Below are 14,497 nucleotides of genomic sequence, written 5' to 3'. Positions count from 1 at the left end.
CCCATCACCATCGAATGAAAACGGCAACACAACAATAAATCCATTGAAGAATGATTCTACAATGGCGGTGTATGAATTAGTCCCAGTTATACAATACAATTTCATAAATGTCAGATGGAGCAAATGACGCCTTCTCTCGTGTCTAATACCCCGATGGTCGTGTGCTCGACTTGGATGTATCGTAAGCACGAATGAGTTTTGCCTGATCTTGACGACCGTTCTCTGTCTGACTGAATGCAAATCCGCGGTTCCGGCGCATGCGCTGGACGGCGCGGACTTTTTTGATCGCTTTTTGGAATCTGACATGATAAGGGGTTAGCATCAACCAGCATATGCTATTTGAAGTGACACGCACTGTTCTTGACGCGGACGGTAGTCGGGAATGTTGTACTTTTGGAGCTCTTGAGCGATATGATATGGAAGAGGAATATATGTTCGTCGGTAGCTATATGAAAGGCGTCAGATAGTTACCCCGCTCAAGCGGGGGTGGACGTACTATTTCCAAATAAAGTCGCGGCTCAGGCAGACAACAGGAACAAGGATGAGGACAAAATAAAACACAGCATCAGTCCATAGACGAGGCACAAGTCCATAGTATTCGGTAGAGAATCCAATGGCAGGAGCAACAACGGCATATAAAGGAAGGAAGAGCATAGTGAAAACGAACGACCCAGGAATCGCTGAGGAAAAGATGTCGGTTGGATGATTGTTCATAGAGGAATATTTGCGCTCACCAGCAACAGTGTATTTTGTCCACAAACTAGAGTACGCATCAGTATACGAGGGTAAGACAAGAATAGGGACACGCACTCAGAAACCAAAGCGGCTTTGCCAAGGACAGTGAGGAGAACAGCCAGGTAAAGCATGGCACCCCAAAACCAATGCCCAGAGTCCAAACCCGTCGCTTGCTTCAAATCTCCCCAAAACAAAATCACAGTGAATGTGAATAAAATCTAGAAACGCCATCATCATCATCACTATCACTGAATTCTTTGTCGCTTTGGAATGAGACTCACGAGACTGTGATAGAGCGCATTGCCTACCCAGAGCCAGAATGCTGTCTTGGTAAAGAAGACGTTCTTCTGCCCGAGTGCATATAGTTGTGGGTATCGGTCTAGAATTCGGGCAGATACGAACTGATCAAACACGCCGATGACGAGAGGGGGAAGAACGGTAAAGATGACGTTATAAAATGATATCGTCCATGATTCGTAGGCAATCTGCCCCGAGAAGTTATTGAAGAAGGAATACTACAAGGTGATATTAGCTGGACATTTGCGAGTGAGCGGGCGGATGCGTACCCAAAACTGCGTCATGTAAAGCGTAATGTTCTTGTAAAACGAGTCTGGTCCTTAGTGATGAACATGCGTAAAACGGAGATAAACAAATATATACGTACAAAGGATGAGTTTCGACAGTCTCTGATAACTCCACGCGCCATGAACCAGCAATAACTTCTTGAGAAATCTAAACTGTGAAATTGCCACATCCGCAGACCGCGCAGCTTGTAGACCCTATACAGATCGCTTTGAATACAAATGCAATGTCGCACGCTAATGATCACATACCTCGACTCCAGAGATCCCCACGCCCACATGCGCTGCCTGGATCATGCTCACGTCATTTGCTCCGTCACCGATTGCCAAGAGAATGCTCTTCTGGTTCTTCTTGACAAGTTTGACGACAAGAGCTTTTTGAAGCGGAGATACTCTGCAACAGATGACTGCGCGACACATGAGCGCGAGCTCCAAAAACGACTTGGAAAGCTCTTTCTCAAGTGCGAAACCTAGGCTTTTGCCGTCTACAAAGGAAGGGCGTCAGAGGGTATGAATTGATTTCGTGCGCGCGCTGACCTATGACCAAAGCCAGATCTTCGAGCTCCCCCGTACTCCGCTGATTTTTGATCGCTGAAAGTCGCTTCTGGATAAAATCCGCAGTGTCACGCGAGTTGTCTTCGTTCACAATGACCTGTAGAGGTAGAATATTAGCACTAGAATATCTTCGCCGCATGCCCAACCTACCAAGTTCATAGACTCTGAGATCAACCGACAAGACATGCCGATATTGATCGCTGTCTCTTGTCTGTCACCCGTAAGCACCCAGATCTACGTACCACATCAGCATTGTAGACATAGATATCATGATGAAATGTCTGTGACAAACGCACCTTGATCCCGGCCATTTGTAACGTATGTATCGTATCTGGTACGCCGTCCTGGAGCTTATCCTCGATAGCTGTTGCTCCGAGCAAAAACATATCCTTCTCGATCAACTCCGCCGCACTGTCGAGGGCATCTGCGCGGCCGTTGATCGTTGCAGCTGCTTGCTCGTATATGGAGGCCCACTGCCGGTATTCGGCCTCTGGGACGTCGCGGTATGCGATGCAAAGAGTGCGTAGGCCTTCAGTCGCGTAGTCCTGTGATTTGATTAGGTGAGCACAATGAACATTGGTAATACTGAAGGGGAAAGCAACAAACTTCAAGATGAATAAGCGTTTTCTCAGTGTACTGTTGCGCCTTGGCAAGACGCTCGAGGATGACGGTGTCTGCACCCTTGCAGAAAAGCTTGATTGAACCGCTGGGCGCGCGCACAATCGTCGACATACGTTTGCGCGTCGAGTTGAACTCGCATACGTTGAGAATCTCGTACTCGGCAGGAGCGTTGTTGATTGAAAGAAAGACAGAACGGGGTTTGCGAGTCTGCGGAAGGGTGAGTAAGCAGTGTGATTAAAGGGATGCAGGGGTGTAGAGAAGGGGTTAGAAGAAATGTGTAAAACAGTATTCAACAAGGAATGAGCGACCTACATGGAACTGATACCCCATCATCTCCGCCCCTGCCACTAACGCCGCCTCATCCGGACTACTGGCCTGATAATGCATCTTCCCATCTCTCACCTCCGGTATCACCGTATGGCACACCGCCAATAACACCATAAATTCTCTAGCCACATCCCGCTCTCTGTTCTCAATCGCCTCCGTACCGACTGGCTTCCCTGCGTCCCCGTGCAATAGCCCCCGCAACTCCTCAAACGTTCTTGTACCCTCCCCCTCCTCCCCACCCTCCTCCGCCACGTCCGCATACGGAATCCCTGCAACTGAGCATTTCTTAAACTCCATCTCGTTCCTCGTTAGCGTTCCCGTTTTATCGCTAAACACAAATTCGATCTGTCCGAGCTCTTCAACCAGCGAGCTTGTGCGGCAGAGCGCAGGCGTGTCGGAGGGCGCGTAGTACATGTCCAGATCGGCGTTGATGAGCTGGGCCTGTTGGAATTTGACGACTTCCATGGTAACGATGAGTGAAATGGGAATGAGGTTGTTGTAGAGGATGATAAAGGTGAGAATGTCTGGAGAGATTGAATGAGTAAGGGAGAGTAGGTAGAAAAAATAAATATGCTTGACCTTCGATGAATGCTTTTGCTGATCAAACGCGATCAGTCGGCGATCAGGGTAAGCTTCTCGGTAAGTTGTACTCACCTTTCCCGGTGAATGTGCTTGGCTCTGCTAAATACCATTGCTGGCCGGACAAGAACCACTACAAAAGGTCTGTCAGCCCCGATCTCTGATGAAGTAGAGAGAAAAAACACACTGTGTTGATGCTGGCGCCAATCGTACTCCCGAGTGAAAGGGCAAGGAGGAAGACGAAGAGGAAGATGATATGAGTGTTGACCTGGCGCTCGACTGCCGTACGTTTGATTGGCGCCGCGCTGTACCCGAGTTTAGTATTGCAGAACATCACATAAAATTTCTGCGGACTAAAGCTCGAACAAGGTTGAACCGCTTACGTTGCATTTCGCATGAGCTTCGTCTCATGACCTGTGAACACTACGATCCCATATACCCACGGTGTATTCCTCAACTGTGCGCCCCTCAACAATATCTGATCAGGGCCCAACGATACAGTCTTCGGTACATTCATATCGCTCAACAGTTCCAATGTTCCCTCATATGTGTACAATGAGTTATTTGGCTGTTCTGACCGTAATGTACCATGCAAAGCGCCTGCGAGGGATGGGGAGGTGAGCGAGTAGGTTTGTGGGGAAGCTTGTTTGATTTTGAGGTTGGTCTCGCTGGAGAGCGTATGTTAGGGAAAGAAGGAAAATATAAGGAGGAACGCACCCGTCAAGATTAGAAGTCTCTATGTAACATAATCCCTCGGGCTCACTCGAGGATATGAGTACCAGGTCGGCCGGCATAAATTGATCTGACTCCACACGCACGATGTCGCCTACACGTAGGTCTTTCCATTTCCGTGCGGCGAAAGTGTTTCCGGAGAGGGCCTTACCAAGTCGTGCGTTGAGCTCGGAGTCAGATTGGTGTCGTTTCTGAGGTGAGGTGAGAACGGGTCAATGATTGGAGGAATAACGTACAAGGTCTTCCTGAACTTCTTTGAATGCGGAAGCGAGGAGGACCACGGCCAAGGGCGCGATGGTAGTATACTGGTTCGTGGGGGATACACCTGGAATCTGTTGAATGCATGCTGTGAACAAAAAGAATAAATTGGCGTATTTCGAGAATTGTTCTACGAGAATGATGCATCAGTTGGTGTTTCGTGGTGTACGGGATACCAGACGGGACAGACCAGTAAGAAACTTGGGAAGAAATGAGACCATGTTGTACTTGCTCGTTGAAACAAAGTTTGAGCAATAGTCGACATTCATAAGTGCGTTATTGAGGGTGATTACACGCTCGGCAGTGAGTTCCTTGTCCCTCTGCCAGGGCCATTTCCACTTTCTGCGTCGCTTGAGCGGGCGCATGGGTATCGAGGGCTCTGCCGGGAAGGAAGGGGCAGGTGAGAACGCGGGGGATAGAGAGTCGTCGTCAAATGCCCAGCCTTGTGGTTGTCCGTTAGGTGTTGTTGCAAGAGAGGTAGAAGATGTCCCTATGCCAGCTGGGGGTGCAGCTGATCGAGCGAGAGGAAGACCGCTCTCCTGGGACTGCATTGGTCTTTGAGCAGAGTACATAGTAAAGTTAGAATGAGAAGCGTCGTCGTCATCATCGTCAAAGAAGGGATCCATAAGATTTGGTTGTGGAGGATAACCAGACGGTGTGATATTATTAGTAGTAGAATCTGAATGGATGTATGGGTTGTTGGAGTCTCGCTGCCTGTATCCGGACGTTGCTGGATTGGCAGTATTAACCAACGCTGAAAACGATTCGTCGCTATTCATTGTAGAACGGAGAGGGTGTAAAGTTTAATCCTAACCGCAGTCGGTACCCGACGTGTCTGGGGCAACCAACCCGTCCAAACACAGCTAAACCAGCAGATTACCAAGGCGATATAGTGTAGTGGTTATCACTCGGGATTTTGACATACAAATCTTCCCGAAACCCAGGTTCGAACCCTGGTATCGCCTCTATTTTTTCATTCCTTAAGAAATAACAGGCACAGCAGGGTTAGAAACATTTGAGATAAGTTTTAATGTTATCCATAATGCAAAGAACATTTTTGAAATTTAAACTAACATATATATGGGCACACAACTTCAAATTTTGTCAGTGGTTTGTTCAACATCCAAAATATACAGCTTTGGCAGCTATTTTTGCACCAACCATACATCACTGAAAATAAGAAATATTGTCAGATTTTGAGCATGTGCTTGAATTTCAAGTTTTATTATGATGTTCAACTTGGGACAATTACTTGAAGTTTGGTCCATGGTCGATATGTTAAGTTGTATCAAACAATTAGACCTGGCCGAAAATATCAAGTTCACAGCAGCAACAAAATGTGATGACAAAACTTCAAGTTTTGTCTTCAGATTAAATATATTGCCCAATTACTGCCCGCCCATTGCCTGCTCACCTGCCTGCAAAAATGCAAGAGATTAAATAAATATTTTCATATTGAAAGCTATAACAATGCAAGTTGAGTCAGGAGAGTTATAGATATTGATAGTAGTGTTGGCTAGGTAGTTTCAGTTGCAAAATAAGGATAGGATCACAGCATGACAGTCAGAAACCTTCCATTGTGCAAAGTGGCTAATGACCCCCCATGACACCTTGTCATTTTCAAGGTGGGTTTCAAAGTTCATTGAGTACAATGTCAGAAATTCCTAATTTAGATTTCAATGCCTTGTAAGTGTTACGCACTCAAATAGATCTGTTATGCGGAACCCTAAGAGGGGCGTCATCCGCTAACGTTCATGACGTAACTGGAAGGGTCCGGTGTAGCGACTGAGACTGGCAACGACAAGTCGGCAGATATCAGAGATGCGCGTGTCACGTGACTTCTAAGACAGATGTCTTTAAAGTCACTGACGTTCTCAAAGTAAGGACAGTCTTGTCCAAACGATGAGTAGTCGATCGAGGTAGACTTAGGCGCGATGAGCACCTAAGAAAAGATACTAGAGACTGAAGCTGAGGGGGCTTCAGAGGGAAGTATGTTCGAGGGAAGATTGAGTAGATTCAAGTTAGGGAATCTAGTACAGAGTGACCGACTACTTATACTAAGTGGAAAGGGTTAAGGGCAAGGCTACCGTACTGTAGGTAAGGGCAAAGGGGAAACGGAAAGGGTATAGGTACGCTGGTAGCAGAGCCTGATTAGTGATGTGAGGTCGAATGCAGAATGAGACCGAGAAATGTTGGAACGAGCCAACGGTAAATGATACAATGCGCGGCACGCATGAGTCAGAGGAAAGATAAGACAAGATAAGGAAAGCCACATTGGTGGCACGAGTCAGAACGAGTCATAGCCCGAAGGCATGTGCGCACGTTGGTGCGATAGGAGGGGGATGAGGGACGGGAACGGTCCCGAGGATCCGGTCAACGGATAGTCGGTAGAGAAGTACGAGCCGGAGGCATACGAGAGCGAGGACGAAGGGGAAAAATGATAGGGGGGCCATGTAGCCGATGTTACTTGTAACAGTAAGGCATTTCAAGGTTCAAAGGCAAAATGGCCTTTGAAATAGGTTTAAATAATAGAGTCATACTTAAAATTGCCATAGAAATGTAGTTAAAATGGCATTGTAACAGATTGCAATGGGCCTTGCAATGGTACAGCACATTGTAATTTGGTTGCCATATTATTGCAATATATTAAAAAATAGCAAGATTCCTTGCAAATTCATTTCAAGAATACCTTATTGCAACCACTTTTGGAAATTTGCGACAAATTTCACTGGAAAATCAGGGTACATTGAGAAGGGATTGACAGTATGGTGATCTAGCAGGATATGTCGCTGTACAGCAAACAATAACTCTCCTGTCAGCATACTATAAATGCATTTGATACTGGCAGCAACAGGGGTTAACAACTGATCTCCACGAGGGTAGAAGAAAATCTGGCTGTTGCCCAAGTGTGTAGATTCCTTACTATAGATCACACTGTCAAACTTGAGTGTAGTGTGTAATACTGCTGTTTGTCAACTAGTGATGTTCCAGCCCGGCTTAGGCTCACAAAATTCCTGAGCCTAGGCTGTGAGCCCAAGCCAGCCCAAAGCCAGGGCTTAAGCCCAACCAGGCCGCGGCTTTTTGCAGCCAACAGACAGCTCAAGACCACTGTGGCATTAAGCAGCATAATTACAATATATCTAGTAAATGTCTGTCTCAGTGTCTGACATGTCCTCAGCATCATCACCCAAAAGCAGAATGTCCCAAACTTCTTCGTCATCACCAGTCTCTTCTACTTCCACTTCTTCATCATTGTTGTCCAGGTGCTCCAACTCAACGAGAGACAATGGCGCAGGCTCCTGGAACAGGAGATCGTGTTGTAGTGCACATTTAAAACACCAGAGTGCTTTTATGATGTCGACCTTAAGCCAGTTGCATCATTTGGTGATGGTGATGCCACCTTGCAAGAACACCCTCTCACTGGAGACTGACAATGACATAATGGCCAGATAATTCTGTGCAAGTGAAGCCCAAACGGGGTACCTCTGCACATTTATCTTAAGTAAGATTATCGTTAGCGTCAAATTTTTGAGTAGTGAAAAAAATATGTACACCCCACCATTGAATGGTAGATATGCCTGATGGTGGAGCTGCTTCAACTGTCTCAAGGTAGGCCAAAAATTTAGCCTGCCATGGTCTTGTCGGGTCACCAATTGAAGTAGGCACTGGGTTGGCCGATGAATCATCCTCGGAGTCACTGAGGACTTTGCGAATTAACTTCTTGAGACTGCCAGTTTTGCTGGGCTTAGTTGTGTGCTGCGACATTGATGATGTCACTTGGTTCAGCTGAAGATAATGGGCTTTGAACTAGTTGTAGTACATGTTAATAAAATAAAAAAGATGACTCACCACTGTCTCCACAGTAGAAAGCACATCATTGTGCAGATCCTCTGGCCAATGCTTCGTGAAATATGACATTTTCCCTGTGGGGTTGAGTACTGAAGTGCAAATGTCAGACTCACAGTCATTCATAAAAAAATAAACAATGTACACATTGACAATACATACACAGTGGAGTGTGTCATCTTCTCATAATACTCATCTACTTTTGCAGCTGCATCTTTGACCACGGGAGCAAACTTCGCATATCTCGACCTTTCTGTGCATGATGACCAAGCCTTGTGAAGAGTTTTGAGTGCCGGAATTGCAAGGTGTAAGGTTGAACCTCATTCAGATGAGAAAGCTTGTTGGACCACATCAGCATACTAAAAAACCAAGATAAGTAGCAAGCTTCAAATAAATAGAAAATAATGTACCAAGAGAAGATCGGTGTAGAAGAGGAATTGGTAGTGTGGATAATAGGGTGGTATGAGATATACTCAAGTAGTCCTCAATGAGCGAGATACATGTCGACCCAAGGGGATTACTACTGAGAAGGTTCCTCTAAGTGTATATGTGGAGGGAAACACTGGACCAGGCGCTTGGTCAAGCCTGGTAAGGCGCACGATGATGAGCGAAGCACTAGCGAGTGAAAGCGATGTGAAGCGCCAATGAACGATGGCAGGCAACGATAAGCAACAACATGCGACTTATAATGGAAGCGCACGCTAAGCGGAAGCGGTGCACATGTGCGGGTGGTGGAGCGCAGCAACTCTTAATGAGTCAGAAAACTAATTTGAGAGAGTTTCTCTAGTAATGTACGGCAGCGGGCGCTTGTATTGTACTTAGATACTTAGAGTTGATTGATAGATATAGAGAAGAACTTAGACTTAGAGTCCAACAATGTGCGGGCGGAAAGATAGTCATTATACAGTTTAAGCGCGAGTATATACTAAGTAATGTTAAGCGCTGTCAAGCGCTAAAGCAAATTGAGAAGCGAAGTGGATATGGAATAATATGTAATGTAAGGGTCCATGATGGAAAACATATGAGATATGGCCATAAGCACCGGAGATATGTCAGAATAAATGGAAATAGAATGGGAATATGCACCGACGAACCGAATGGACATGGAATAGATAGATGGAGGATGGGTGACAGAACTGAGGATGAGCGTGCCAATGTGTGACTGAAGCGCTCATGCGCACGAGCAGCTGATGGAGCGCTCAAGTGCGCTGGGTGAGATATGAGTCACACTATATTAGGAAGTGATTTGGACAATGGGAATTTAGATCCCTGCAAGCCCACAGAGATATTAGTCTCTACATCGGCAAACTGCCCAATGTGTGTCCATTCAATGTTTGACAGCTGCAAAAAGTCAATCTTCATGCATCTAGCTAAATCATGCTCTTGACGACCCATCTCATATACAAATGTGTCAATGTGTTCCTTATTCATCTCCACATGGTTGAGCATAATATAAGTTGAGGACCACCAAACCTTCATGTCGATCAACAGTTGCATTAGCTGGGACACGCCTCCCTTGGTTTGAACATTCCAGTACAGCTCCTTTCACTTTGCAGAGGAACATTCCTTAATGCAAATGCTATGAATGAGGCAATTTCATCTCAATTGGACGGCTTGTGTGCTTTTGGGTCATGGGGGTTGTAATGAAGGGATTTGCTGTATGAGCTGATCAAGGTCTGTGTCGCAATGTTGATAACAGCAGAGTGAGGAAGGAGTACTAAAAAGAAATATTCAAAATTAATAGATAATCATGTCTAGAAGAGTGACAGAAGTGATCACAGCAAAAGAAGGGCACACAAAGTATTATAATCATAGAGATTGTATTGATCAAACTGAAAGCCAAAAAAGTGTATCAACAAGTCTACCAAATTAAAATATTAGCCATATCTGCACATGATAACATCAGCTTCCCACACTATAGGAAACATAAATGAGGCTGAGAAGTATAGCATTCTGACATATCCCTATAGCTCAGTCATATTCCCACACCCTGGCTCATAATAAAGCAATTACATGAAAAGTTACAAATATTGAGACATGTTTTTGAGCTACTATAATTGTAGCAATTAGACATCACAACATGATCTTGAGGACAGGCACAAAGGTTGCACCATAATCAATCTCATGGATTTGAGAGAAGCCCTGAGAAATAAGTCAGGCCTTATAAGTAGGCCCATTCTTATTGTCCTCCTTGAAGTCAAGCACCCACCAATTCCAAATTGCCCTTCTTCTGGTAGGGAGAGTTGTGATCTTGTAGACAGACATCTCCTTTATAATTCCCAACTCTTTCCACATGACAGCTAACTATTCCTCCTAATCTAAACAAAGTGAAGCTTCTTCATAGATTGCTAGAAAAATCTCAAGGTTATAGTTAGGACTGGTGGAATTGCATTGTCAATTATTACAGATTGTAATGTTAGAATATTCTTCTATCATGAGGTTAGCAAAGACTTCAAATATGTCAATGTTCAGTTCTATTTCTTCCAGATTCTTTGAGATGGCTGATTCTGCAGGGATCAGGTCATGCAGTACTCCCTCACCTATGATAGAATGGCCTATATGCATGGTATACACCTGCAACTCAGAGAGACAGCAATGTCTTCCATAGAGGCTTTACTCTCTTCTATCAGGATCCAAATGTATAACAATCTATGAGAAGCTGGAAGTATGATGAAAGAGGAAGTGGATACTGTGATAAGAAAGGGTGAACCAGGGGAAGCTGCTGGAGTGACCATAGATGGCTCTTTATTATTTTCAGAATTATATGTATGAGTAATTGATGTTATGCACTCAAATAGATCTGTTATGCAGAGCCTTAAAAGAGGCTTCATCTGCTAATGTTTATGACATGACTGAGGGTCCAGTAGAGTGAGTGAGATTGGCAACATTTAGTCAGAAGTGATCATAGATACATATATCATATGATAAGCTTCACAGACAGATGTTTTAGAAGTGAAGTCACTAAGCTCAAAATAAGAATAGTCTCATCCAAATGATGAGTATCAATCAAGGTAGACTTAGATGCAAAGAGCACCTAAGAAGTCATACTAGAGACTGAAGCTGAGAGGCTTCAGAAGGAAGTAGTTTTGACATCTGAGACACAGCCAAATGAGTCCCTGTGACAGATCCCATTCAAATTGAGGAACAAATTATAAATTTTTAAAATGGGATGTCACTTCTCAAGATTCATGGTCAAAGCCTAAAAAGGTCCGTAATTAGATTTAGTGCCAGATTTGTACTCAAATGGGGAATATGTATGGACACAATTGCTGAATTTGTTGGCATGGATCTGCCTTATTGTTCGATGTATGATACAACAATGAAAATGACAGGTATGTGTTATCTGCAAGATTCATATATGAATGGTAGATATACTACACAAACAAATATTTGATATATTTAAACTCTGTTCAAAATTTGATAATGGAACATAGTATGGTTATGTTTGGTACACAAAGGAGGAAAAGATTGTTGAATTGTCTACAGATATGTCTGAATTTGAATTTTGACAAACATCCTGAAAATGTGCATGAGTCATATCAGTGCCCCACTCAGTGCTCCACCTAGTGGGGCACTGTCTGAGTTGAGTATCCCACAAGGAGTCCACTCAGTGCACTGTAACTTGGATGTATCTACTGTAATCTACACACAAAATATGGACATTATACTATTTAGTGTTGTGAAAATGAAACAACCCGGTTCCAGCCGATCAGTGGTAGTGAGGTAGGAAATCAGACACGTGGCGCCACTCTGCCGCATAATGAAATGACTGAGTTTCAGCAAAACCCAGGCTGAGTTCCATTCACTATTTAAGCCTCCGCAATGCCAATGGATTCTCTTTTTCTCACCACCATGTTGCAACTCACTACAGTACTATACAAATTGCTCTAAACACTATGCATTGTGATCGTAAAATTACTATTGTTGTGAGCATTCACTATGTTTGATGATTGCTACCCTGTGCATTTAAACTTACACATGTTACGTATTCCTGGACCGTCTAGGGTACAGGTATGAGGATTTTTGTGTCCCTCTCATGATCGTTACTGGCCTGCTTGCGGTCCATTTGGTGGCTCCTGTTTTGAGGGGCTGGACAGTCTCAATATGTTTATATTTTCTCGTGCCCTCTTATTTCTCTGCCTCCTGTTTTCTCAATGCTTTCCTTGATCCCTGGCCACTCTCGCCATGATCTATCATTTTCCCATGATGACTCATGCCCATTTTGATGATTTGGCTCGGCTTCATTTGGTTTCAGTCAAGGCCACTGATCCCTCTGGGCCTCTACATAAATGGAGAGTTTGTTGACACTGTTGAGGGTGGCATAATCAAGTAAGTGTCTTCTTCATACACTTGAGCATTGATCTCATTCATACAATGTTGTGCACTAGTACCAGTGTTGCACCTCATCTTACTTGTAGATGCCACCTTTTCCCCCAAACTGCAATATCATTTCACTCTCAGATCAATCATGAGCGTGCCGCCTTCAAGCGCATGAGCTTGGTGGAAAGAGTCCCAATATCATCTTTGATATCAACCTGGAGCAGGCAGTCAAGTGGGCTATCTACAGTATCTAGTATGTTGCCCCGTTCACATGGCTTACGCTAGTTCTCATCGTTTTTGTAGCTTTAACCACTCACTATGAATATTATCTCCTATTGTAGTAAGTTTATTGTTAGATGACCAAGGTTGATACTTTGTATTGTGTTGTCCATTGTCATCGGTAGCTCCATTCCTTATTGTTGTTGTTGATCACGTATATTTAATCTTAGTCCAAATGAATGAGTGTCTCCTCGTCGAAACAATTGAATGATTCAACCACTTGGAGCCTTATGACTTGTGATATGTAACAGACATGTTCATTCTTAAACACATCAACACATCAGATCACTCCCATTTTTATGCACCATCAACTATGAACGTATGTATTTTTCCTTCGTGGGGTCTTATTCTCATCGATGCTCCCAAAGTTTTCAAACAAATTTACAATAACACGCCATACCAAGGAGGTAAATGCATTGGCTGTGAGCACGCAAGGGGCGTTGCTTCTTACTGGAGGTAATGAATCATGTAATGGCCTTTCTTGTGCTGACTCATTAATAGGGAATGACGCACGCATTGCTCTGTAGAGCCTCATGTCTGGCGAAATGATGCAAGAAATCAATGTGCCCGCTGCTGGATATATCAGTGCCATTACCTGGATGGATGTCGATGATCGTGGAGAAACTATGTTCGCGTTTAGGTCATCGGATGGCAACATCCAGTTGTATGAAAGACTCAATGATGTATGTACTTTTGGTCTCAGTGATGTTGCTTGCGCTCATTGTTGCATCAGGCACTTTTCGAATTCTGCAGCAGTACCATTGCCCACTCTGGTGCGATCGAGTCGTTGGCATGGGATGCCAATCACTGCCAACTGGCTAGTGCTGGTGATGGCTCTGCACAAGTTTGGAACCTAACAGCAGACAGTTCGTGACCTGACACCACAGACATTAGGTGATTTAGCATGGTGGAATAGGCTGTAAATGTATATGTATTAGTTAAAATTTCACATGACTACTACCTACTGTAAAATAAATAGAAGAGGTTGAATGATCCAGCTCCACTCCTGTGCTGAATTGGTCTGAGAAAGTTTGCCTCTTGTACTGGAGAAAAGCATGTAAAAATTAATGAGATATATTTCTTCTTCCTTCCTTTGTACCAATTAGAAAATATATACAATATATAAGACAAACCAGTGTGGAATACCGCTGGACAATGACACCTTTTACTGAGATATTCCACTTGGGAAAAGGCTGACTGTTTCATGCATATTCCAGAACAAAGGATTCAGGACAAAGGAAAACTATTGTGCAATTTTTCCCGCAGTTCAAGTGTATTTTTAAGAGTGCATTTCCATTTCCCACAGAGAAAGCACAATGTTAAAGGAAAACTCTGGCAAATAAATTTTGGACTGATATTGTTTGCCTGTTCTGTATATGTGCAGATCAAGAAAAAATAAATTACTGTGGATGAGACTAGACTTATTATCCCATGTATGAAAAAATAAACTTAAAACCAATATATTCCCAATTAAACCTCTATAGTGCTGAATTGGTGGTGGCATCTTTTTGTGCTTTTCATTCTTTCCCCTTGCATAGTTGGTAGGTGGCATTCTTTGTGTCCTTTATACTTTTCTTTTATGCTTCTTCCTTTGAATGATTGTTATACAATTTACAGGCTAGCTATGCGCAGGTTCTTTTGATTAGTGACTAGTCCTGGTAATT

General features: G+C 43.9%; 2 protein-coding genes and 1 non-coding gene across 3 annotated transcripts; 2 read left to right on the top strand and 1 right to left on the bottom strand.

The window, feature by feature from the left end:
• Positions 1-16: 16 nt before the first annotated feature.
• Positions 17-5,228, bottom strand: F5891DRAFT_1277879 (Ca-transporting ATPase). Its single transcript, XM_041370295.1, has 20 exons — positions 4,579-5,228; positions 4,367-4,518; positions 4,116-4,321; positions 3,782-4,066; positions 3,586-3,703; positions 3,474-3,531; positions 3,399-3,416; positions 2,805-3,343; positions 2,478-2,699; positions 2,168-2,416; positions 2,022-2,105; positions 1,854-1,968; positions 1,569-1,801; positions 1,400-1,514; positions 1,302-1,345; positions 1,017-1,250; positions 811-953; positions 497-760; positions 356-445; positions 17-299 (listed from the first exon to the last, which is right to left on the bottom strand). Exons 1-20 carry the CDS (start codon positions 5,165-5,167, stop codon positions 143-145), a joined length of 3,915 nt encoding a protein of 1,304 aa, XP_041226466.1. The 5' UTR covers positions 5,168-5,228; the 3' UTR covers positions 17-142.
• Positions 5,229-5,271: 43 nt separating this feature from the next.
• F5891DRAFT_t68 lies at positions 5,272-5,353 on the top strand. Its single transcript has one exon. It is a non-coding gene; the product is annotated as a tRNA-Gln (tRNA).
• Positions 5,354-13,360: 8,007 nt separating this feature from the next.
• On the top strand, positions 13,361-13,707 carry F5891DRAFT_951364 (uncharacterized protein; the record flags this gene model as incomplete). The annotated part of the gene is made up of 2 exons (XM_041375038.1): positions 13,361-13,516; positions 13,567-13,707. Coding segments are annotated over 2 exons (297 nt in total), but the record flags the coding sequence as incomplete, so codon positions are not given.
• Between the last annotated feature and the right edge of the window lie 790 nt (positions 13,708-14,497).

Source organism: Suillus fuscotomentosus, assembly GCF_016647785.1.
Source record: "Suillus fuscotomentosus strain FC203 chromosome Unknown F5891scaffold_24, whole genome shotgun sequence".
Taxonomy (NCBI): Eukaryota; Fungi; Basidiomycota; class Agaricomycetes; order Boletales; family Suillaceae; genus Suillus; species Suillus fuscotomentosus.
This window is presented reverse-complemented; position numbering and strand designations above follow the sequence as displayed.